Source organism: Amblyomma mixtum, chromosome 1 (assembly GCF_055824585.1).
Source record: "Amblyomma mixtum isolate Tamu chromosome 1, ASM5582458v1, whole genome shotgun sequence".
In the NCBI taxonomy this organism is placed as follows: domain Eukaryota; kingdom Metazoa; phylum Arthropoda; class Arachnida; order Ixodida; family Ixodidae; genus Amblyomma; species Amblyomma mixtum.
The window spans coordinates 308,834,172-308,859,356 of NC_143012.1; the positions used below are offsets into that span (position 1 = coordinate 308,834,172).

The 25,185-nt window shown below is 45.5% G+C and overlaps 1 protein-coding gene across 1 annotated transcript in view; it reads right to left on the bottom strand.

Moving 5' to 3' along the window:
- The window catches only part of LOC149372376 (uncharacterized), a 76,528-nt gene extending 58,526 nt beyond the window's left edge, over window positions 1-18,002 (bottom strand). Inside the window, exon 1 of the mRNA XM_089586161.1 lies at window positions 17,558-18,002. Within this exon, the coding sequence (XP_089442287.1) occupies window positions 17,558-17,864 (307 nt within the window). The 5' untranslated portion in view covers window positions 17,865-18,002. The remainder of the gene's footprint in view (window positions 1-17,557) is intronic.
- Between the last annotated feature and the right edge of the window lie 7,183 nt (window positions 18,003-25,185).

Consider the following 25,185-nt stretch of genomic DNA (forward strand, 5'->3'; position numbering starts at 1 on the left):
GGATACCAAGGTTGTAAAAATAAAGGGCCGAGATAGGTAGAACGTTTAAATCTATGAACAAAATGCGGGAGGGTGACATTCGAGGGGTATTGGTTATGATGCGCATGGCTTGCTTTTGCAGTTTTATTAAAGGCCAGAGATGAATATGATAGGCGTTACCCCAAGATGAGATACCGTAGTTTAAGTGGCTGTGGATGAATGCGTAGTAAAGAGATAATAAAGTTTGGACTGGAAAATAGCTTCGGGCTTTAATTAGTGCGCGTAACCCATAAGAAATTTTCTTGCACGTTTCAGCTACATGATGATGGAATTTTAAGTGAGGGTCAATGATAACACCAAGAAAAGAAACGCGATCTTGCGGTGAAATAGCAGTAGAATTGAGGTATAGAAGTGGTGTGATGGGCAATGACTTCTGAGGGGGATGGAAAATCTGAAAACAAGTTTTAGTGACGTTCACGGACAGGCGGTTAATGTGGCACCAACGCTCAAGAGAATTAAGATCATTCTGTAGGTTAAGAATCAGCTGATTAATGTCCTGGTGCGATGATAGCATGGTAGAGTCATCTGCGTATAGTATACTATTGCAATTCTTTAAACAGGATGGTAAATCATTAATGTAGAGTAAGAACAATACAGGGCCAAGAATTGAGCCCTGTGGAACACCCTTGTTAATTAAAGCTATGTTAGATGTATGGTCGTTAATAGAGACTATGTGCTCTCGGTCACAGAGAAAGCTCTTCAAGAGCATTAGGGGAGGTCCAGTGATACTATAAGATTCTAATTTGTGAAACAAGATGGAGTGATCAATGGAATCAAATGCTTTGCTAAAATCTATATATTGCCCCCCTCTTTCGCAATAAACCATTTGGTTGTTAGTCAGCGCATGTGTCTGTCTCTTCTTCTTCCGTCCCGTCCGTCAGCGCTGCTTTGTCGTACAATTCAACATGAACCAACCAGCCTGACTCAGCCCTCTCCTTGGAAACATTAGGTTAAGACAAAAGAAAAAATAAGCAACAGTGAAATTGAACGAAATAGGTTTCTGAAACTCATTTAATGCACCTATACGCAATAATTCGTTATAATGGCCACGCTAGCACAAGCGGAATTGGTGGGCTTGCTGGCATTTTGTCTAAATGCTGGTTTTCTTAGCAATAAAACTAAACAATTGTTGTGACTGCACCTTCATTTCATGCAATCTGGATCAAGTAATGGTCTAATAGTTGCGAAACTAAATTGCCGTTCAGTGAGGTTGCCTCAGGAATGTGTCTTTGAGGTTTTTAAGGAATGTGTCTTTAAAGACAGGGTTGATTGCAGAAACATTGAAGAGGCCTTTGCCCTGCAGTGGGCGTATTCAGGCTTATGGTGATGATGGGGAGGAGGAATATCTCTTTTGGTGTTCCGGCGGTCTCTCGAAGTGCGCTAGATGAGCGCACTGTGTTTCGTACGTTGACCATTGCAGTTAAAGGACTGTGAATACTGCAGACATTCGATGCAAAAAAAAAATGAGTTGCAGTTAAAATGTTTGGCAGTTCATATTAGAAAACTCACAGGATGTCATACAGCACATTAAGCTTTCCAGTTAGCTGGATGGATGCGGAGCAAGAAAGAAGAGCGCAGTTCATAAACAAATTGAAGTTTCGCAGCATTTGCAGCCATATCATTGCATGTAGATACGTGGTCTGTTGCGATTAAAGCCTGGGCTAAATTGATTTGGGAAGTAGATTGCCCCATTTAACATTTAAAGTAAGATACGCACCAAGAGACACGAGCACCTGACGACTTTTATGTAATTGTGGACATAGCATAGTTAGTGATGCCTTTACGAAAAGGTCATGTTCTTTTCCCTTGAATAAGCAGCGTAAGTCTCCGGTTGTGCTTTCTGTCGTGCCGCCGTTTTTTTTCTTTGCCTGAATGAAAATAGTGACGACGCGAAGCCAGTAATTAATGATCTGACTCAACGAACTGAACCGACAACGTGTATTGATCGAACTTTTCTAACCGAGTGCCGTTAATTAGTGGGCGTAATGGAAAGCAGGGTGCTACCGCTTTGCTTTATCCGATGTCAGAACAGCGTGCCGTAAGAGAACAAGCTGGTGAAAAGAGGGCGAGAACGATGTCTGTGTACGGAACTTACACTACAGAACATTTAATTCAATGCTTGGAGAAATAGGAGGAGTGGAAGAAGGGGGAAGGGGAGGGGGGGGGGGGGGGCAAGAACTGCTGCAAGACATATCATAATTTACGACAAGAAACAAGTGCACGATGACATGCACCCAGAATTTTTTTTTTTTTTTTTGATGAGAGAATAGAGAGGCGTAACATCGCGACTTTTTTTCTTCCGCAGTTTTAATTCATCGGTATTCTGACCACCTTTAAGGGGCCGCCTAATGCAATCCTACCACTCCTCTTCTACCTTCCTGCAAAACGATTTGCCATTTAGCGCACCGAACGATGCGAACGTGACATAACTAAAGAAAACAAAAGAAAACATAATCGTGCCTTACACTGTCCCTTCCTTGGTCGGTATGTTATGACGATACTTTTTATTTGATTTTTTCTGCTTTTACCGGCCCCCGCGAAGAAGGTATGATGCTTGCAGTAAAGGGGGCAGGGCGGTGCTTGATCAAAGAAGGGCGAACAGAGTGAAAACAGAATGGAATTACAATAAAACTTAATAGCCACTGCGGCTCCGTTTTTCGCTTTCTCAGCCCTCAAGCACTGCTTCACATCGGAGTTCGTTCTGAAATCGACATCAGCAAGTAGCCACGCCACGTATTCTGTAGACTGGATCATTATACTGGACTTCATTATACTCGTGTCTTGCGTAGTAACACTAATTCTGGCGCCGACTCGCGGAGGTGAGAGGAGCGTTTTTACATGAAGCTTATAGAAGATTCTAGAGCTTTTTTTGCTTTGTTGCTCGAAAAGGGGATCAAGTTACCTTTTGAGAGAAACATCTAGATCAGACATTTCTGACGACTATCTTCAGCTTTGCAGTTTATGTCTGAGCCATTAGGCAATATGTAGGTATAGAAAGTCAATAAATAATATCATCAAGTTATTTATAAGCAAAGCGAAGATATGAAAAGCTGATTGCTTCGCCGCATAATTATACCGACATTAAATCGGCCCAGCTTCTTTATCAGTCACCACTTTTGTTAAATTCTTTTGCATGCTGGCTGGGACACCCTGATACACATGCATGCTAACATAAAAATATACACTCTTTTTGCACGTTCTTCAAGCGAGTAGGACCATACGCACAAAGAAGGAATGGTGCATAGATGCATTGTGAAACCACCAAGAAAAGCTCCGCTGAAAATTCGGTTTCGACGCTACGTATGTACACTTTGTCAGAGCAAAGCACTTCTCTACAATGCTCACATGCGTAGTCAGCGCGAGTCTTCACAAAGAGTTTCTCCATGTGAGCCTTTTTTTATTATTATTTCGAGACTGCGCCAGTAGGCACACACTCGCATGAATGTTCGTATGAGTAGCAATAGAAGACTCGCTTGAAAAGTAAAAGCAACAACATGAAAAATTGTGAGTGTTTGAAGTAGGAAATCAAATTATGCTGCACACTTCCCAGTGGATACCCGATTTCACTGCTCAGAAGCCTTTCAGAAGGGACTTCGTGAACGATCTGACGTGTTTCAACATGCCTATGAGAGGTGATACTGCCTGGAGTCGAGCGGCAAAAAAAAAAATGACATGGGAAGCTGTACTGTGTTGTACTCCTTATAACTACATGTATCTAGGAAGTGGCTTACAATATTTCCAAGCCCAGAAAACCTGGACAAACGCTTCCAGCCTGGCGCTCAACATCACAATTACCGCGGGAATTTTCGATGTTTGGTTCGCCCCATTTACTTTCTATGGCCATCAGAACTAGTCAGTGCGAGTGCGGAAAGCATTTTATTAGTCAGATTCTGCAGCGTATAGGAAGAGTAGGCCATCAGTATCATCATCTTCGCACGTCGTCTCACCGCACTGTTTTTTCCTTCCTCTGAATTAAAATATTCCCGTTGAATTAAGCGTTGGTCGCAACTGGCAGCCTACAGACGGCGCTGGTTGATGATGTCCATTCACTATCATCATCAGGACAGCTATGCAGGCTCTTCACTTACCACGCACTCACACATAGACGCACGTAAAATACAAACTGAGCCAGCCTTTCGGTTGTTCAAGTTCTGCATTTTATTAAAATATATCCACTTACTAAGAAAAATAATACGGAATTTTGCTTTCACAAACATTGGAACTCACAGGAAAAAAAAAATGCGGTTTTAGGATTATAGTTCATTCTGAAGCTTTCATTCGTTATAGAGTAGATGTGTCCCAAGCTAAATTCGCATTTTTACTCGCAGTTTTCCTCACAATTTCCTCGCAAACTGAATAGTCTATTGAGCCATTGTACCTCTTAAAAAGTAATTTTCTGTTACGAGACGCACGTTGAAAAATTTCTGAATCCTCAGGTCGAAAAAGTTACCCTTTGTCATATCCTCTATCTCTCTCGCTACAGGTAAAGCTCAAAATTCGTCAGAAAAGCATTCAGCAGCCATTTCCTAACATTTAAAAACATTAACTGCCTCTTTCAAGCAGATAGAGCTTGTTGTAGCCTTGTAGTCCTAAAACAATACTTGTGCTATTGAACAATAAAAAACGCATGGAAACGTTTGAAAAGTACAGTTCTGCATGACTGCGAGATTTCTATCTTCACGGCATACGTTTAGCCGACAAACAACGAGGTGAAAGTGGAGTGCAATAAAAGATGCAGAATACATAATTTTTTTTCGCAGTGCTAATGCTGATGTAACATGCGTTCAGGCAGTTGATTGGAATGGCCTTAGGGCAGCCATGACACATGGTTATTATCTCTTTCCCTGACAAGAAGAAAAGAATACATGACAAGAAATTTGAAGAGTAAAAACGTTGTGCTCACATTGGTACCAAATATAGCATCCCAGATGAATTCAACACAAACGGACGATTACACCGAGGAAAATCACCACATGTCAAGCGCTTATCCTGTGTTATTTCTGCACGTTACTCAACTAGAGTTTCTTCGCGTTAGTCATTTATTAGCAATAGCAAAATGAGGCAGCCCCTTAGTTCTCCTGCACATATCAATAATCTAAGCTCAATTCGTAACCACATGAACGGTGATAATAAATTGAAGGCAAGTAAAACGACATTATTTCAAGGACTATTACCAACAATTCCCAGTCGAGAGAACAGGTGATGGTCACACGCGTCTTTTTTTTTTTTCTAGTTATTCGCAGTACCTACGCGGAATACAGAAATAACACAACTAGGTCAGCAATGTGTTTTTTTATGTATTTCCTGAATTTAATTTCTTATACGTGGGCCTTGAACGTACTGCAAATAAAGAAATAATATAGGGAAAAATTGCGCTTGTGTTTACGCATGCTTATTAGGCGTGGGGAAGATGCAAGGATGCGTTTCAGCTGGTCACACTTACAGGGAGGCTAAACTGCGCCTTCATGCAAATTAAGCTCAGCGGGCACAGAGCTCAAGGTCATTCAGAAGTAGAATATAAATCGTCTTTCTTTTTCCAGCTATAAAGGCTACGCTTGCAACGATTAGACTTGCTCATTCAGCGGCAAATCATAGTTCGGAGTCAAGGAAACACTCACCTTCCTTATGGTACCGCCATCTTGTCTAGAGCTAACCACCTCATCGTGCGCAGCCTGTACAAAAATTTGGCTCTGCTGCACCTCTTCTTTCCCAGCGAGGAACAAAACCACAGCAGTCACTCACGACGTCTAAAACACGTGGTTCTCGAACCAAATCCCACTTCCTCATCGGCACCGTACGTTCGGCGAGCCTCACTGCGCTTGCTTCCGTGGCAGCGTCCAAGTTCCTCGGAGGGATTGCAGTCATCGTCGGTGCCCCGATGCGGCGCGCTACGGATCCGCGGCTCCGATCGACGCTGAATGTGCGCGCAGTGTGTGTGGAATGACGGCGAACCACCAACCTTACGAACTGGCGGCCTCGTTGGTTCGGCCCGAGCGTTTTATATATCCAAGCCAGGGTGCCTTTGATCAAATTTGCGGCGAAGGCGGCCGCCGCCGCCGCCGCCCCGGAGAGAAGGAAGAGGAGAAGGGAGAGAGAGCGGGCGAGAGCGGCGAGGTGGCGGTAATTTGGACACGCAAGCAAGCATCGGCCGAGGCCGCCGCCGAACGAGCGGCCAGCGCACCACGTCCCGTAACTCGGTTATAACCCCTGCGGCCCCCGTCCGCCTGCCCCCCTTTCCCCCGCCACTAAACCCCCCCCCCCCCCCTCCCCCAAACCATGCGCCGTTCTTCCTCGTCTCTCATCCCTCTGCGGAAAACACCCTCCATGGGTACCCGTAGCTTCTTTCTTTGACGTCCGCGTACTCACGGCAAAGAGAATAAAAATGATACAAATCAAGTGCCCCCGCAGATGGCAAGGTTCGACAGAATAAACTATCCGCCAGTGCCCGCCGCTAGGGATGCGATGTTATGATCGAATATGGGCCCGATTAACAGAAATATGAAAGCCCGCGAGAAGTGTGCACCATTTCGTGCGTGATCTTTGAACGCTGTTGAAAGGAAGAGCTACGTTAGCTTCGTAGTTAAACTGTAAATTGTACTTTACGAGCGTGCAATTTCTCAGCGAATTGCGCGTTTGATAACCTACGCCCTCAGCCCTCCCCCGCAGTCTCTTCCATTAATATACAAGACGTCGTGCGACAGAAAAACATAGCACGCTATAGTGCTATCTTGGTCCTCGTTGAGCGGAAAATAACATTTGCGGTCACTGGCCAAGCCAAGATGAATAGAGGCTTTTTGGAACCTGTGCGGGTTCCTTGATCATTGAATGAGGTGGACCAGACTAGAGATGGAAATTCGACGAAGTCTTTGTCGTTGTGGTCAAGCTAACCGTAGATGTTTCGAAAAGTCTTCCTTCATCTTGGCTCGGCCAATGGCTGCGAATATTAGTTTCCAATTCTAATGCCTAACCAGGCGAATTTTTCTTCAAGTATAGGTAACATATTTTCAATAGGCTATTGCAACAAACTGTGTTCAATCAATTGAAAAACACGCAGCTAGATTTACTGCAGTTACTCGTAAATAAACCATCTCTGTCCTAAAATCGCAGCAAATTTCTCGCCTCACACCGCAGGATATCGCGCTTTTGTCTCTCATATATTGTTCTGTGGCCATCCGGCCGGAAGCAGCCAAAATCCGACTAGTGTGTCGCATTTCATGTCGTGGCCATCCCTGTGCCGTTTCGTCCTCAGCTGTCTTACAAAACATTTTCACAGTCATTTTTTTCCACTGAAAATTCTGTAACCGCCAACATCGAGCAAACAATACTTTAATTACTGTAAAACGGCGTGGATCACTGCCGTCTTACCTGGAACCCTCGTTACGCTACCAATCTCTCAAGTCATGCGCTTAATAGGTCGTTAATAAGAAATATGTAACGTTTAATTTGTGCGTGCAATGCCAGTGGACACTATTTCAATCGACGGTCATTTGTTCTTCGAGAAACCACAGGAGAAGACACCGCTTAGACTCTCCAAATGCGTTTTTTAGCACGAACTATCAATAAAACTGCTGCGCACACCTGAAAAGCGCTATTGGCGACCAACGTAACTGGACGATGTCAATGGACGTCTTTGACGCAATAAGGCATGAAGTAGATTTGCCAAAAGCACTGCCGCCCTTTAGTACGTCTATTCGGTGCCAGTGGATACGACCAGAATAGATCAAGGCAATGTGTGTTGACTAGCCCACTGTAATTAGATAACATTAGGCTTGCAGTTAAATGCACCTGGCGAGAACAGCATACATACTGTAGAGAAGAAAATCTTAAAATTTTATTGTGAAAATTCCCTGGGAGTTTTTCCTTACCTAATTTTGCCTCAAAATACAGAACACTTCAATAATGTCGGTGTCACGTGTCGCCGAAGATGAGCACGATGGACTACATTATGCCTATTCTAGTCTTCCTGGCTGCTGTGGCTTTGGGGAATTGTCATGCCCGTAAAGTGCAGAGTTAACCGGATGTTTTTTCTTTCAATAGTTAAGTTCTCAAGGGAAGTTACGTGTTCATATCCGGCATGTATTTCATCGAGTAAGTATTCTTGAATTCATGTTGGCAAGGCTCACAACAATTCCGGCTTCATCTACGCTTTGAATTCCTTTCCCTGCTCTCCTCATCATCGCTCAGTTGCTGCAGCCTGTGTCTGAGTCTGATCTTCAGTCGAGACCCTGGAATTTGTAAGCATAGGCTCGGGCTGCAATTCTGCTGATTGCTCTGGGAAACGCAACTGAAAAACATTAGACAGAAAATGAATTCTTCCCTGTCGGTTCCTTCGAGATCAGAGATTCTCTTGTGGTGTCTGTTGTCCATGTAACTTCCACAAGCCAAATACTCTCCTACATCCTTCAACGAATAACATCCTCCGCATCAACAAGCTGCAAGAAATTAGGCACGCCGCTCTTTATATCTCCCGGCAAGCAGTGAGATGATGACCTGTATTCATGGGTTTCAAATTATTATTGTAGAATTATTATCTGGATAATAGATGATCTTATCATACACCTGCTACCTGATATAGTGGATACGTACTATTGAGAGCAATAGTAAGAGTTCCCCTCGGGTTCCGAACCTTGCCGCTGTGCTTGAGGGCGCCACCATCCGAAGTACTCTTTACGTCGAGACCAGCGCCCTCATGCAGAGCGGCAAGGTTAAGAACCCGACGGGGCTGACGATAGTACATCACTTCTACGGCTCGCCACTCTAGTATTCCAGCCCGTTCCAGAACACCGTCGCGTTTCAGTCAACATGAAGGAGAAGCGGCCCACAAAGATCTTTACCACAAAAACTTAACGAAAATATCTTTCACCACGCTGATCCATCATTCATAGCGGATTAACTCATCAGTGAAAAAATAAAAATAAGCTCTCGCCTCTTGCGTTCATAGTATCATCATCATGATTGCCTACATTGAATTAGTCTGAATTTAAGGTTAAGGTTTATGTATATACATATTACTTGCGTGTCACTTAAGACACTTTATTTTTTAAATTCAAGCCACCACTCTGTAATATGGGAACTGTGGTTCAAATTAGACAGTGCGGCATATAATAACGTAATGCTCATTTCGTGTGTACTCGAGAACCTATGACCAGTTTAAAATGAAGGCATTTACTGAAGCGCTGCTGATACTAAAAAGCCTTCTGCTCTCTTTCAAGAGCAGTACAACAGCGCCAAGCTTGAAACTTTTATTCTTTTAAGGCACTTTAATTTTTTTTTTTGACAAACCTAAGACCGCGCATCACCATAGAAATGCTGCTGGCTTCCACATTTAATGATAATCATTTCACTTCTGCACATTCACTATTTTTTTTTCTTTCTTGCCTTTTTTCAAACTTTTTCTTTCCGAAAAGTCTTTTTACGCTGTATAGCCAAACGGCTGTTTTAAACACGTAAAAAAGTACAAATATCTGATCATCAAAGAAACAGCCTTCTCTTGCTCTTTCTGTTCTTGCGCCTGTCAGACCTCTTTCTCCAACAAAGCACTTACGGGAGATTTAAACAGCCGTATTCGTTTATTTTATGTGGCTCCGCGAAATATTTCTACCTTGCAAGGTAATTTCCGTACAATGGCTAGTGTTGCAATCCATTCATGGTGAAGTTGGCGCCAAAAACGAGGACCAATGTAGGAGAGAAGACACAACACGAGCGCTTTTTCGCAACTAAAACTTTAATGGAAGAACACATGATATATACCCATCTCGTGAAACATCAAAGGAACATAGATGATAACGCTAACTTCATCATGAATAAGATTCAACTCGCCCAACTTTCCACCTCACTAGTGTTGCAATGCTTGAGCACGTTGATCATCGGTCAGAGAGGGGGAGAGAGAAAAAACATTTAATGCATAGAGTGGTTGGATGAGCCCTCATTCCAGGAGCCTATTGCCTTTTGCTTTGCACCAGCTTTTGCCTTTGCCTTTCACCAGCGAAACATGGTCTTCCGAATGTGAGCTGGACAGCACCGCCTCTCAGGCCTCGGCTGTTAGGTTATTGATTCTTGGTATAGCTGGGTTTTTCTGACATGGTCAATCACACAAATGAACGAAAATAGCAGGTTCAACTACAAAGCGTTACGCAAACGTCAGAAATGAACGTAGCTCTGGCGTTAATAGTGTTCAAAAGAGAAAGCGCAGGAAACAGGGTGAGGGGAACAGGGTGAAGCAAACATGTGAATTCATCAAGTATAAATGCACGAAAAAATTAGAACATACGCGCAACTGTGTCAAGGCTTTCACAATTCGCCAGCGAGTCGTCATATACAGGGGGCCTCTAATTATTTAGCACGAATTTATCTTTTCTGTTCTGTGCAGTGGATTGTGCAGCAAGGAGGACATTATTTGCGCGGTAAATGAAATGAAAAGATGTTTAGTTAAGTGAAAGTAGTTAATTAACTTTTCATTTTCGATTTCAGGACACATTATATAGCGAAATTGAAGGCCATGAACATTGAAGGCTAGCTCAGTTTTAATGTTACTGAATTGGCATTGTGGTTCGAGAAAACTAAAGTGAAAAGCAGTGCTGTTGAACACACGTTAGGCTGGCTTGCCCTCGTTTCACATTAACCAAGTAACGTCTCTGGAATTTTCAGTCTAGAAATTACTTATGCATTTAATGTATTTCGTCATGTACAACACCTTAGCGTTGTCTCCGGAGCGGCTCCATTTGCAGGGACGCCATTTGTTAAATATGCAATGCGGGAAATCCCCTTCAGAGATTTCGAAACAGTAATTTTATTTTACGTTTGACACCTCGAACCTCGATGTCATTTCAGAAATTTCAAATACTGTGCTCACGCTCGTTGTTGACGGCCTGAAATTTCGCAATAAAACCTCGGGCCCTATAACCAAGCATTAAAAAAAGGCGATTTGTTCAGCCCTGCCGCGGTAGCTCAGTGGCAAGGCGCTCGTCTACCGAGCCGGAGTACGCGGGTTCGAATCCGACCGCGGCGGCCGCGTTTCGATGGAGGCGAAACGCAAGAGGCGTCCGTGTGCTGTGCGATGTCAGTGCACGTTAAAGATCCCCAGGTGGTCGAAATTATTCCGGAGACCTCCACTACGGCCCCTCTTCCTTCTTTCACTCCTACCTTCCTCCCTTCCCTTACGGCGCCGTTCAGGTGTCCGCCAAGATATGTGACACAGATACTGCGCCATTTCCATTCCTCAAAAACGAATTTACCAATTTGTTTATTTTAGTCGGTAAATTGTGTTCTAATTTCATTAGTTCACATAAAAAAGTGTGTGCCTTGCCGTACAATCCACATGCACGGATCGCACTGGCATGTCTTTCGTCTTTTGAAAGAGACATCTGTTCTGAATAATTTGAAACACCCGGTATATTATTAGCGGCTTGTGTTGCTGCTACTCCGCCACAGCGTCGGCCTCTTACAATCATGCCATTCGAAAGGACATAATGTATCTGGGAAGGGAACTGGACTAAGCAAGTGGACCTCGCTCAGATACTTCAAAGCACTTTGTTCTGGCACTGCTTAGTGGCAGCTTCCTGGTAACCCAAGCTGGGCTAGCTTGTAAGTTGTGGTCTCTAGTTCTATTCTCAGGAGAAAAAAAAAAACATTTTACAACTTCCAACCTTTCTTTCGAGGCAGCCAGCTCTTTTTCTATATGCAGTTACGTATATAGACGGCAAACTTCTTTTTGTGGGTGAAATATCTCCATCTTGCGGATTTATTCATGGCTAATTTACTCATTGATTTTATCAGCATTTTAGTGCCTCGAGTTGTCAGTACCCTGACGAGCTGAGGTGATATAACGATTTCTCTAATCAGGTAGTGTTCCTAGCTCTGATTCCCCAGGCCAATTTCTTTGCAATTACAAACTTTGCTTCCGAGAACACAGTAAGTTTTTATCTTTTCTTTAGGTGTGTTGGGGACACGTGGGTTGTGGAAAGGTAAGTTTTCTTTACAGATTAGGACACTGTGTTTTCAGCCATTAGCCCATGACTAGACTTCTAAACTGTTCACAGCAACGAACTCTTGTCCTTCAGCATCGCTCGTTTCTGTTCAGACTGCTTTAATCCACTGGTTAGAACGCTTATTTCTTAATAGCATAAGGAATGTATTGACCTGCTCCCGCATAACGACTTCGTGAGACTGATCCTTTGCCACGATAGTGTATGGCATGGCATGACATGGCATGACATAGCATGGCATGGTATGGTATGGTATGGTATGGTATGGTATGGTATGGTATGGTATGGTATAGTATGGTATGGTATTGTATGGTATGGTGTGGTATGGTATGGTATGGTATGGTATGGTATGGTATGGTATGGTATGGTATGGTATGGTATGGTATGTGAGGTTTAGCGCCCGAAAGCTACAAATGGACTAGGAGAGACACCGTAGGGAAGGACTCGGGATTAATTTTGACCACATGGGGCGCTTTAATGTGCATTGCCATAATACAGTACAGGTGTGCATTTATGTTTCGCTTGCATTTAAATGCAGCTGCTGCGGCCGGATTCGATATCGCGACCTTGAGCTCGGCAGTCGAACGCCATGTACACTAAGCCGCCGTTTCTGGTAGATTGATTCTGTTATGTTATAAAAAATGGCCATTATATTACAACCTTTATCATAACCTCGTGAAAAAGATGGCTCTATTTATTTCAGTAGAGTTGAAATGTGCGTATTTTGTAAGGCACCCGTCAAATCGCTCCAAAAGCATGATGGTGTATACCTATGTGCGATGTCACGAATTTCACAAGTGCAATTAAAACACTCGTAGAAGTAAAAAAAATAGTTCGTATTTTCAGCGATCTCTCCTATTAGTTTCCACGAAAGCCTCAGTGGGTGATGATGCATTATATCACGTTATCATGCCACGTGGACGGGGTTCAGCGGTTTTAAATTTCTTGGTATTACTAATATGTCACGCTGAAAACGCAGAAAAAAAAGTGGGACTTGAGCTACTGATGGTTCGTCTGGTTAAACAACCCAGCATCGATGAAACTGATGCAGGGGCATGTCGTCACCTTTTCAATTTACCAACGACAGATGAGTATGTCGAGCTGAACTCCAAATCATCTCTCCTCACTACTTCGTTTGTTCTTATGGGTGGCAGGTGGACCCACGCTCGGCAGAAGGTCATCCCTCTGTAGCGTGCCAAGTAGTCACCTTTATTTCGGCGTCATTCCCTGGTTACAACGAAACACAATTGTAAGACTCGTGAGCTGTCCAGCGGCTACAATGCATGACTCGGTCCTTCATCAGGTTTTGCTCTCTAGGACGTTCTATTTATGTAGCAAAAGAAGCTGCCTTCTGAACTGAATGATTGCAATGTTAGAAAGAATATGCGACTGCCTTTTACACGATGTGGTTGTTTTATTCACCAATGCATAAACAGGCCGGCTCTAAAACGATGAACGAAATAGCCTTCTTCTCGGGCTCATGTACTTTCCCAGGAGGCCTATCATGCGAGTGGTGTCTTGTCACCTGAACAGTATGTTCATTTTGAATTGCGAGAGTAGGGTTTCGCCGAAAACATGTCGACGTAGAGGGTGGTTCAATATGCGCCCCTACTACGAAGTGATCTTCTTCGAAGCGATTCGAAGTGATTCGAAATGATTCGAATCAAAAGTGCAGGAGATGTTGAGTAGGATAGCCTTCGGCAATACGTATCGGCTGTGCATGGGAAAAATTTGAAACTGACGCGACGTGTTCTCGTAGCATGGAGCACGTGCATTTTCTCGTAGAAGTGTAGCCTTTTTCGTGGCCTCTGTAAAAACATGTCACAAGAAAAGTGATCGACCAATTTAGAAGTGAGCACACGTGTCCACATCTGCAGGGTTGCACTCTCTTGGCACAGATAAGAATTTTTCTGCATTGTTGTTTGGTTTTTCTTTTAAAGCTTGCACGTAATTCGTAAATTCAAGGCGTCGGGCACTCAGAACGCAATGAATATTACTTATTACCAGTAATTTCGGACAGCGTCCAGCCAGTGCCGCTAAACCTAGTGGCCTATCACGCTTTGTTCTGCAGCCACTCGGTCATTCTGTTACTCTCCTCCGTCATAGGTGACGTCACCATGCTATTTCTGAATGCCCATAGCTCTGCGCCACGTCGTGGCTTCCAAGGGAACTAGAAGCGCTTGTTCCTAAATTCCTGATAACGAATGCCACGTGTTCTCATTAATTCCGTTCGGCCGGAGCTCAAGCACTTGTAGACATCTACAGTTCCCTCTGAAAACATAGTATAGCATACGTTACCACGTTTTATCAACAGTCTAGTCTTCCTGAGGACAGCTTTAAACGATGATAAACTGTATACATCCGAGCAGGAGCGCAATGCGCCAGAGTGCAACTAGTGGTGAGGAAAGTGGCATGCTTCGACGTAGCTGAATCGGTACACTAGAGATTGACATTAGTCTCCAAGCGTTTAATTAAGACGATTCTACAAATTTTTGTCCGCTGCATTAATTTCTTCCTTCAGTTTTGAGATATCCATTAATTCACCAGGCTTGCTATCGTAGCATTCGGCGTCACAAGCGTCCCTGTAGTGGTTAGGAAACGTCAGCTCTTATAACCGCAAAACTTCACCACAGGACCGATGTTGCATGCTTTGACAATAAACTTCTCTTTAAATTACGTGCGTCGTTCTTAGAGTTGTTAGCGCGTCAGAACGCAGCAGCGTACTTTGAAAGAATGATATAACTTCGCTGCTTTTTGAAGGAGTGCTTTGGAGCTTTTATACACCTTTGCTTTTGTGTTGCTCCGGAGAAAATCTGGACAAATCTGGCTGTTAAGCACAGTAACCCGCAATGCAAGTATTTCATGACAGCAAACTTTTCAGTCACATCTAGTCAATTGAGAATGGGACGGGTGTGTCGGACTGCCGTCGAACGAGCTATCGTGAAATGCCTCAAACATAAAGCAAACGTGTTCTAGATGCCCTTGTCGCTGAAATCCACAGATAGTAGAAATGGTTTCACATAGCCACTAGTATTGTCACGTGCTAGACATTTATTACGTCATAAACATTTCGCCTCACTCAATAGTCCTTCGTAAATGGCGCTGCAAGGATTTAGGACTAACGTACTTGGTCTGCTATAATACAGCAGCGAATTTAGCGTACAGGCTAGACGTCGACTCTCGTCTTATTTTCTCGTTAATGCTTGATAAGAGGAAGTACTAGTGGCATGACAGGATGCACTAATTTTGTTTATTTCTTCAGTCGCACATTAAGCGGAACGAGTGAAACGTGTTGTGTGTAGCCTGTAAGCACGTTATAGCCGTGGTATTCGAAAGCCAACCGCGAATAGTGAGAGGAAAATGCACATGCAGATAAAGATTGCGCCCGTTAAAGTATATGTAGGTCACTTAGTCAAAGCCTCAGGTTGAAGTTCTTCTGTTTGCATTACTCGCAAAATATTTAAATTTCCTTCTCATTTCTATATCCCAAACTCTTTTCACCATGCGATGAAGCTTAAAAACCAAATTATTGTTATATTAATTCAATATGCAATCATAATTAAAATCAGAAAATCGGTAGTGTCAGTGACAAAGCCTACCAGACTCTTTCGACGTTGAAAAGTTTTATTGTCTTTAAAATATTAGTCAGCGCTATCACAGCGCTGATGCGCATTGACCAGCCAAAGATGCTGATGTCTTCTTTCGTTAGAGCCATTGTTTCTGTCGCTCTCTATGTCAGCGATAGCCGCTAGTTCTGGCGTCAGTGATGCAGAGCCACATCATCAGCGGTGCAGGTCCCATTGTACCGGAACTTGCCTACAAACTTTGCTGCCTAGGATATATGAGAAAAACACACTCCTACGGCGCGAAAAAGCGACAATATCTACTGAAACATACGCGGATAAACCGCATGATACCCGCATTACTCACACGCGACTTCAACTCCAGAAAACTGCAGCCATTCAATGACAAACCAGAGTTAAATCACGAGGTTATTGCGTAAATGGCTTTCGGAGAACGCTTAGTGCGCATAAGGGATGGCAAACAATCTCATTTCAATGTAGTTTTGTTCAAAATGTGTTTCCTGACGCCCAGTAGGCTCCCGACAGTTTCTCTTTTCTCTCTCTGGACATCATATCCTTTGTCCAATGCCCCCCCCCCCCCCCCCCCCCCTAACCTCCCTGCCTTTCCTCTTCTAGATCCTCCCCCCCCCCACCCCCCAAACACACACACACACATCACTGAGCACGTTCTCAGAGGGTTCTGTGCAACATTCCTTCTTGCGTGATCTGTTCTTGTTACTGCAACTATGACCCGTAGCCAATGTCGCACATAATTACTACAGCCGAACACCCATGCGAAGCGGTGTCTGACAGGCAAGTATGAAATGAAGTTCAAAGAAAGAGCTGCAAGGTTTTTCGCCTTCCTTTAGGGATTTTTGGAGAAGTTGCGCCAGTGACGGCGCAACTTCTCACGAAGCTGTCGCTTTTATACCACCCTCTTGACTCTGCTATATCTGCTCTTATTCCAGCTGCCTACACTTATTAACGGCAACTAAGTTGCTTCCTTCACATTAGATCCTTTACTTGAAATTGTGCATATGTTCTCAGCACTTCGGGATGTGTTTCAAAGTCAGAACCACCTTTCCATTTCAGTAGAGTTAGTAGTTGGGCCAGCCGGTATTGTAGATTTAAGTTCGTAGTTTTCGTCCTTCTTCTTCCCTTCCTTGGTCGCGTGCCGTTGCGCTGAAAAACTAGTAACTTAATTAAACCTTTTCATTTCCATCACTTCACAAATGCTCTTCTAACTGTGGTCGGCTTCTGTGTCATGTCACTTCTGTCATGATGAAACCCAGGGTACCGAACAAGTTGTAGCCCCTACTTTACCACATTTCGGGAAACATTCAGATATACCTCAGAGGCATACTATGTTGCTTTTTGCCGCGCCAGGAGGAGGTATGCGAGTGCTCCAAAGTGTCATGATATTTTCGTGCCTGTGGACATCTGCAATACCCTCGCAGTACCCTCGTCTCACCATAATAATCATCAGCATACCAACTACGTCCACTGCTAGAAAAAGACCTTCCTCACTGATCGCCGATTAACACCGGTGTACGCCTGCTGCTGCCACCCCACTTTTCTGCCTATTTCTGGTCCCCTCCGCCGACCTGATTCTATGCCGCTGCCTACGAAGTTAGCTTTTCAGCATCCACTCCGATACCCTTAGCTACAATCGCTTATCTGTTCTACGCATTGCATATGCCATGCCGATATGCATTTCCTCTTCTTGAATTCAGCTAGAATGTCATTAGCTTGCGTTTGTTCCCTGATCCATTCTTCTCTCTGCGTGTTTCTTAACGTTAACCTCAATTCCAGACTTTTCGTTAGCTCCCAAGTTTCGACCCCACAGCTGCAGAGTACTGGCAAGACACAACTATCGTGTACCATTCCGTAGTGTTGTGCGCCGCATTTCGGCGGAGTGACGAAGAGGTGCACCGAGTGGTGCGAAGGGCCCCTACAGGGCTACGCACTCACTCTGTATGGCCGGGAAGACGGGCGTCGGGTGGTGCTGCGGCTGCTGCGGCGGCGGGGGCGGCGGCGGTGGCGGCGGCGGCTCCGGACGCACTCCTCGCGCGATGAGCCCCGCTGCGCCGCAGGTCGGTGCCGACGCGGACGGCGGCGCCGAGAAGGACCTTGGCACGGGGGCCGCCGAGTACCGGTGGTAGGCGGCCGTGGGCGGACCCAGCTCGGCGTACGAGCAGGACAGCTGGCACGCCGCGGACTCCATGCAGGGCTCGAACGCGGCGCTGGCCGCCGCTTGGTTCAGGTATCCGTAGTCCATGACGACGCTCTCTCCCGTCTTCCACTCCACCACCACCACTTCCTCCGGGAAGAAGTCTTTCTGCCTCTAACGATAACACAGGACCCGAAAGGTCTGTCTGCTTACGGGAAGAGCATCTACCGATCAGGCTTGAGCACTTCTTCAGCTGTGGCTCACTGGCGCGACCATTTCATCCGTCCTACCCGTCTCAAACTCTTCTCCCGGAAGTGTCCCGTTCTTCTTACGTAAGGTGGCTAATCGAGCTTTCGTCGAAGAAAGATCATTGTATTTAGAGTAAACGCTGAAGTTCTAGGAGTACGTAATTTTGTTCAATAGTTCTCAGTCCTTTGGGCTTCTTGCTCTAACCGCCTCGTTCGGTGATGACTAGTACGACGGGTAGACAGTTGGAAGAGCCATACTGGGTGAACGAAGATGCTTATGGTAGAGTACTCAGCTTGTCGTTACATGAATAGCTCATATTCGCTCAAGTGCATGTACACGCGACTGCAAGTTTGATACGAAACTTACAGCACTGCGCGCACACCACCCCAGTGTTCCTGCGGCGGTCGTTGTAAATCTTGTCACGGTGAAGTCGAAACAGTCTCGACGAGTGGCCTCGTTAAGCCAGTCAAATCTTACCTGGACAGATTCGCAACGTCTCGCGTGACGGTGGTTCTGAACCGCGAGGGGAGTGCCGACGCGGTTTCGGTTAGGCCTGACACGGAAGCGTTTCTTTAGTTCTGCGCTCGAAGTCGTCTCTCCACGTCCAGGAAGGGTTGCTCGGAGTCACGTGGGGAAGAAGCCCGAACAGTGTAGCAGTACTCGGTCACCCGCACGCACACAGCACCAGCAGATTGGCAGCGACAGTCGCAGTCACCGTGCCGATCACACGGCGGCACTCGCGCAGCATTCGCTCTCGCCACGGCACGTTCCCGACGCGGCGCGGTGTTTTGATCGGGGCATCGGGACTCCCCCGGCGCCTTTATAGGATGCCCCTCCTCCGGGAACCTCCCCACGGCGCGCGCTCTCCCCCGCCGCTCCGGGCGCGCTCTGCGCGCTTCCTCCTCCTCGTCCCCATCCGCTCCCGCAGCATCCCTCCGCATCTCTCGGTGCTCTTTCTACAGAACCTAGCCATACAGAGCACAGTTTGTTCTCTGTTTCTTTTTCTCTGCTTGCTGAACAAACGTTTCCTCTTCTGCAGGCTCAAGAGGGATATGTCGTAGGGCCCCTTGCTGTACTGAGGGCAATGAAACCCAGCATTGCTTTGACATACCAAGAAATTACGTTTCTATGTAGCAGATGAGAGTCTTACCTCTGCACTGAAAATTTCGCGCCGTTGTCGCTGCTTATCGAAATTTTCATTCCTGCCATTAGCCTACATATCTCTGTTCGTTCCAATAAATTCTTAGTTGAGAATCCGCGCTTCTCTTGAATTTATCTTTCACTCGTCCGTCGTTTCTTCCGAGCTGTTTTTCGTCCAAATAAACCGTATCCAACACGTCCAAATGCCCATTCTACTCTGTCGCAAGTCGTAAGAGGATTATGGCTACACATGACATTGCCATCGTTTTCTCAAGTCAGCTTAGGAACAGTGACCTCTAGAATCAATACCGAAGTGCAGCAGATAATGCCGCGTCAGAGAAGACTTGCAATGTACAAGTTTCAGTTGGAGCTGCGTTTTCGAGACAGTGAGTGCGCGGAATCTGGTGCGAATGAAGCGTTCAGGGAGGGTTTTAGAGAGCGCGTTTCTTACAATATTGTAATGCTTCCCCATGATTCGTGCGGTATGTCACGGCGCAGCGTGATTCTACAATCCTAAAGATGTGCTTTGGCATCCATACGCAGAAGCGTTGAGCGCTATGCATTGTGTTCTCTCAAACTAACGAGGTCGACCCGCATTATATGACGTAATGAAGTATGCAGTTTAAAAAAGAAAACAGTGCAGCGATCTTCGCTGAACCCGAAGGCAGGTTATAAAGGTTAAAGAAGCGGAAATTTCTCTCGAATGTGAATAAGATCTGCTCAGCGTGTTTTGTAACACACGAGAAAAACGGTGAGGATCCTGCGATGAAGCATACTCATCTATCAGCTTTATTTAGGGTCTTGAGTCAGCTTGTTCTCAGCCGTGTTTGCGCACCGTGCCGTCTTGCGAAATTTAGAAACTTTCATCCATCCTTCACCCTTTTCCATACGACCCTTCTCCCTAAAGCGCACAGGTGTCCACAGACCGTTGCTGTAGGCCTAGTTCCGTCGCCTTTGTTCTCGCAACGTCCTCCACTCTAGTTCCAGTTCTTGCCGTGTCTATGCAAAAAAAAAAAAAGATAATGGTTCGTTTTTAAATTTACGACGTGGCGCATTTTGCTGGCTCCTGATCTGATGGATAAGTATCTTAACGCGGGAAGGCGTTGAACACGTCACCGTCTACCAAAAACCTCTTTTAGAAACGACTCACTGAAGGCCTCGGAGTCAGGAGAGATTATAAAGTATGCTTTACCGGCCGAATTTCATGTGGGCCTACAAAATACCTAAGAACAAGACAGTTCAGTTGAGAAGCTCACTCCACCCTCGATCTGACGAATCTGTTCAAGCGCGAAACGGCTGCCTCAGCGTTTCTTTACAGTGCGAGTACGAGTTCGGCAAAAACTTTATATAGAGTAAAAGCAAACAGAACCGCGCAGAACAGGGCAGCTGCTGCTGCTGCTGGGCCCTCCGTAGACGCTGGAGAAGTGTGATAAACGGTGCCCCGTTGGAGGCGGCGCGAGAGGTTCTTGCCTCCGTGGCAGCGGCGAGGTGGCGCAGCGCGGCCGGGGTGTCTGGAAAGCGTTCAGGTGTTGGCGCTGGGCGCGCTTTCCGCGCGTGGAACCCATTTTTTGGCGGTAGAGGGGGGCGGGTTTTAATTTCGAGAACCCTGGAAGAGCTTGAGAAAGACTCTTAGAACCGCCGTCAGCGGTTTTCATCCGCACGTTGGCGCACGGTCACATCTTTCAGCGAAAGTTTAAGTGAAGCGCTACAGCTAGATTCTTCCTGTGGGGTACTTTCAACGAACAACTTGCGGTAGTTGAAAAATTTGTTGCTCCTATTTCGTTTGCAACATACTCTTGCAATGTGCTTTTCATCTTAAGTCCCTACGAAAATATGTCTGAACTTTCTACCTTTGCGACTCGTTCTCTATAGGCTTGTGCTGTCCTGTTTCGAAAGACGAAATTATATTTTACTGTTTTCTTTTGTTCCGTGCTATATACAAGCAGCAAATCTTTCCTAGCTGGACGCCTATCTTATTCAATGCTTTGCAGTTCGTTCTGCCATGTAAACCCAATTCCAATTCGCGCCGAATTCTCGCTGCACGTAAATCGCCTGGGAGCGAAATAGTAGGACCGCCAAGTCACGTGGCGGCAGCGTGGCGGCGTGACGACAGCGATCACGTGAGACCACCTGCTTGATCGGGCCGCTGTTGGCGGGGGTCAGCTGACCTTGTAATCGTCTCTTAACCTTGTTTCCGAGCGGCGCCTTTGACTCACTTGTCCGCACGCACACTGCGTTTGCGCTTCCACGCTAATCAGACTGATTCAATTTCCGTCCCCTCGGCCCCCTCCCGCCACCTCGGCGCTTCCTCCTCTCCCTCGGCAACGCGCTTGTCCCTTTCTCTCCCCCACTCACTCGCTCACCGAACGAGTGTTTTCTTCTTGGCGCGCCTATAGGAGCACATGCTTGTCGCTCCTTCCTCCACCCACGCCTCCTTGAGATCATCGGCAACCGTCGATGGGGTACGGATAAGGCGCGGCCCCGTAAAGCAAAAAACAAAAGAAAGAGGCGGATACGCGAGCGCAATTTGCGCCCATTAGGAAGGAGAAGACAGCGATAGCGCGCGAAAAAAGGAGAAGCAGCCTCTGCAGTGCTACACACCTGACTAGAGACGTTCTCGCCTCGGCGCCAAGAAGGCATAGAAAGCTTCGCGCAGCACGTCGGAGGCGATAACGTTTTTATACGACCGCTGAATACGATCGCTCGCACAAGCACCGCACAGATGCCGAAGAAGAGCAGATTCTGAGCAAAGAAGTAGCGGAGTGAAAAAAAAAAAAAGATGAAAGGGGAATAGAAAAGGAGGCGTGCGCACCGCCGACAAAAGTTTACTATCCGAAATGGCGTGATAAACGCTCAGATTTAATTTGCATCGAAAGAAAACATTTCTCGTTTCGCGTTTCGCTGTACGACCGGCATCGTCGACTGCAACCGAGAGGCAGGCGCTGCCAGAGTCGGGGAAAGGAAAAGAAAATGAATGAAAATGGCAACGAGGGAACGGAACGAAAAAGGTGGACCGAAGGGAGAGGAGGCGGCTGGAAGATGAGGCGGCCAGCAAGGAGTTTGTCGCCATGGCAACCGATGGTCGCGCATGGGGAGAGGGTACGCAGAGCGGGGAGGGGCGGGAACGGTCGCCTGTCCAATCGCAGACTCGAATCGACCCGTGCGTATGTTAATGGCGGGGCCCCCGTAATTTGCCCAATCACGATGCGAAGGCCACTACTTACGCAGCGCTTGCCTCCTCTTCCTGTCCACCCCTTCTCCTTTGTTTCCCCTCTCTCTGGCTTCCCTTCATTCGTTTTTCTTGTCTTTTCACCCTTCTTAGATCGGTATCACATTTTTTTTCGCTCTATGTTCTTTTTGTTTCTTTTTTCTTCTTCTCCCCGCTTCTTCATCCCCAGAGCGTCGTCCCTGTGGGATGAGGAAGAGGCTGAGAGATCAACTCCACGGGAGAAAGATGAAATTGCTTCTGGCTGTGAACAAGTAGCAGTCTTCATAACGCGAGATAAACCTTCCGCCGGATCTGGTGTTTTGTGCGGCCCGCGCAGTTTTCGACGTCCGCGCAATCCCCGTTTTTTTTTCTCTCTCCTTTTTTTTCTTGTCAGTTTCTGCTGCTGTCGTTCTCGCCATTGCCGGCGCTTCTGGTTATCATTTGTTTTTTGTTTTGTTTTTTCGTTCGACTTTGGGCGTGAAAAGAACAGAAAGGGTGGAGGGGACATGTAGTAGCGGTGCATGTGTGTGTGCGTGTGTGCGTGCGTGTTATTGATCTTTGTTTTTCAATTCGCTGCCTTCCACATTAAGTTCACGCTGTGTGCTCCTTGTTTTTACTCCTCGGCTTAGAGCCGGGTTGCTTGTTCTCTTTTTCAGCACAATGGAGCCAGTGTTGTCTCTTTCTTTTCTGTCTTTTATCTGCCGGAATATGCGGTTATTATTTTGTGATGTATAATACTGTTCTTTGCAGGAACAAAATCTAGTAGCGGAATGTGAAGCGGAATACCGAAAAGTACAGCTGTTCTGAAGCGGCACGGTCCTCTTGATTGCGTTTCTAGAAAAATGGTGCATTTCACCTTCAGCCCGCTGTCTCACTCTGGAAGCGCATTACCTGTATTCGCTCTCTGAATCAAACATTGCGCCTCCACACTGACATGCCTAATTAATATCGTTATCATCTCCTCAATGGGAATAACGGTGATCTTCAAAAGTGCCTATTTACTGAGAATTCGGTAGAATCGAGAGCCCTCTACTACGGTTAGCCTCGTAACCACCAGTGTTGCGTAGACGACTGATAATTAGTTGTTCAGTAAATCACTTTACTTGTAAATAATTTTTTTATCGATAAGCTGTAGGTATCTGAATTAAGCCATGTAGCACAATGGAGCCAGTGTTGTCTCTTTCTTTTCTGTCTTTTATCTGCCGGAATATGCGGTTATTATTTTGTGATATATAATACTGTTCTTTGCAGGAACAAAATCTAGTAGCGGAATGTGAATACCGAAAAGTACAGCTGTTCTGAAGCGGCACGGTCCTCTTGATTGCGTTTTTAGAAAAATGGTGCATTTCACCTTCAGCCCGCTGTCTCACTCTGGAAGCGCATTACCTGTATTCGCTCTCTGAATCAAACATTGCGCCTCCACACTGACATGCCTAATTAATATCGTTATCATCTCCTCAATGGGAATAACGGTGATCTTCAAAAGTGCCTATTTACTGAGAATTCGGTAGAATCGAGAGCCCTCTACTACGGTTAGCCTCGTAACCACCAGTGTTGCGTAGACGACTCATAATTAGTTGTTCAATAAATCACTTTACTTGTAAATAATTTTTTGATCCATAAGCTGTAGGTATCTGAATTAAGCCGTGTGGCATAAAGCCTTTTGAGCTCCTGACCCCTTGCAAATTCTTACACAGTTATTGCAATCTACAGATCAGACGCATCTAACAAGCCAAGATCATTAAAATTTGGCACAGTTCCGGTAATTCTGCTGTTATAGAAGATAAATACTGCTCTTGTATATTCTGTAATTTATAGATTTTTTTCGGTAAACACATTGTCCCCAGAAAACGAGGTTCTTTTTTATCAGAGCAGACAGAATGACAAATTCTAGAAAAAGAAAAACGTAATGAAATGTAAACACAGAAATGAATTACTTAGAATGAAATAACCTGTGAAACGTAGCGATTATACAGAGGGGAGACGGAAGAAAAATGGCTTCTAAACTCAATTTGTGAAATTAAAAAAAAAAAAAAAACGAGAGCTGTACTCACGACAGCGGTCTCGCATTCTCGCCACAATCTTGAATGGAGTGAAGTCTCATGGCCGTAAGTGCATGAAATTGTCGTCTATGCAACTTGAAAAGGCAAGGTTCTGGAGAAGTGGAAGGGCAGAGAACTCGAATTGCTGTAGCAGGCTTGAAATGAACCTCGCAAATTACGCTGTCACTTCGACTTTAGAAATTGCTCTCATAGCACAAAAGACAGAAGGGAGTGAATCCCGGGCGGATGCACGATTCAGTCTGTACTGACTCTCCTCCCGTTGGCTTGTTTTTTTTTCTCTTTCTCTTTCTTACATTGGTCCAGTTTTCGCGCTCATATCATTTCTTTAGTCTTTTAAAAGGGCAAAATTTATTATGCAGAACCAGGAAGCAGTGCGCGTCACATGTATGACCCTTGGCCGAATCTACGCCCGTGGTCATTAAAATAAAGGCAAAGTTAAACTTGGCAGTAATAAAGTGGGCAGCGTATCAAGTCGACGTCGCGCGAACGAGCGTGTCGTCTTTTGGTGGTCCTGGATGGAAATTACTCTGTTAGAAGCAGTATTTTTGTACAATTGCCACAGTAGGTAGCACTCTTGATCGCTTCTGTGCGTACACCGTTAATGGCCTAGTGATTCGACGAAGTTGGCTCACGAAATACACTAAATTATGAATCTTCTTTGAATTAGCCGTAATGTAAACGCTGTTGAAGGCTTCAAATCAAAGCAGGAAAAAATCACAAAGTGCTAGTCATGATGTATTTGGTCTGTAAACACTTGGTATTAGCTGAC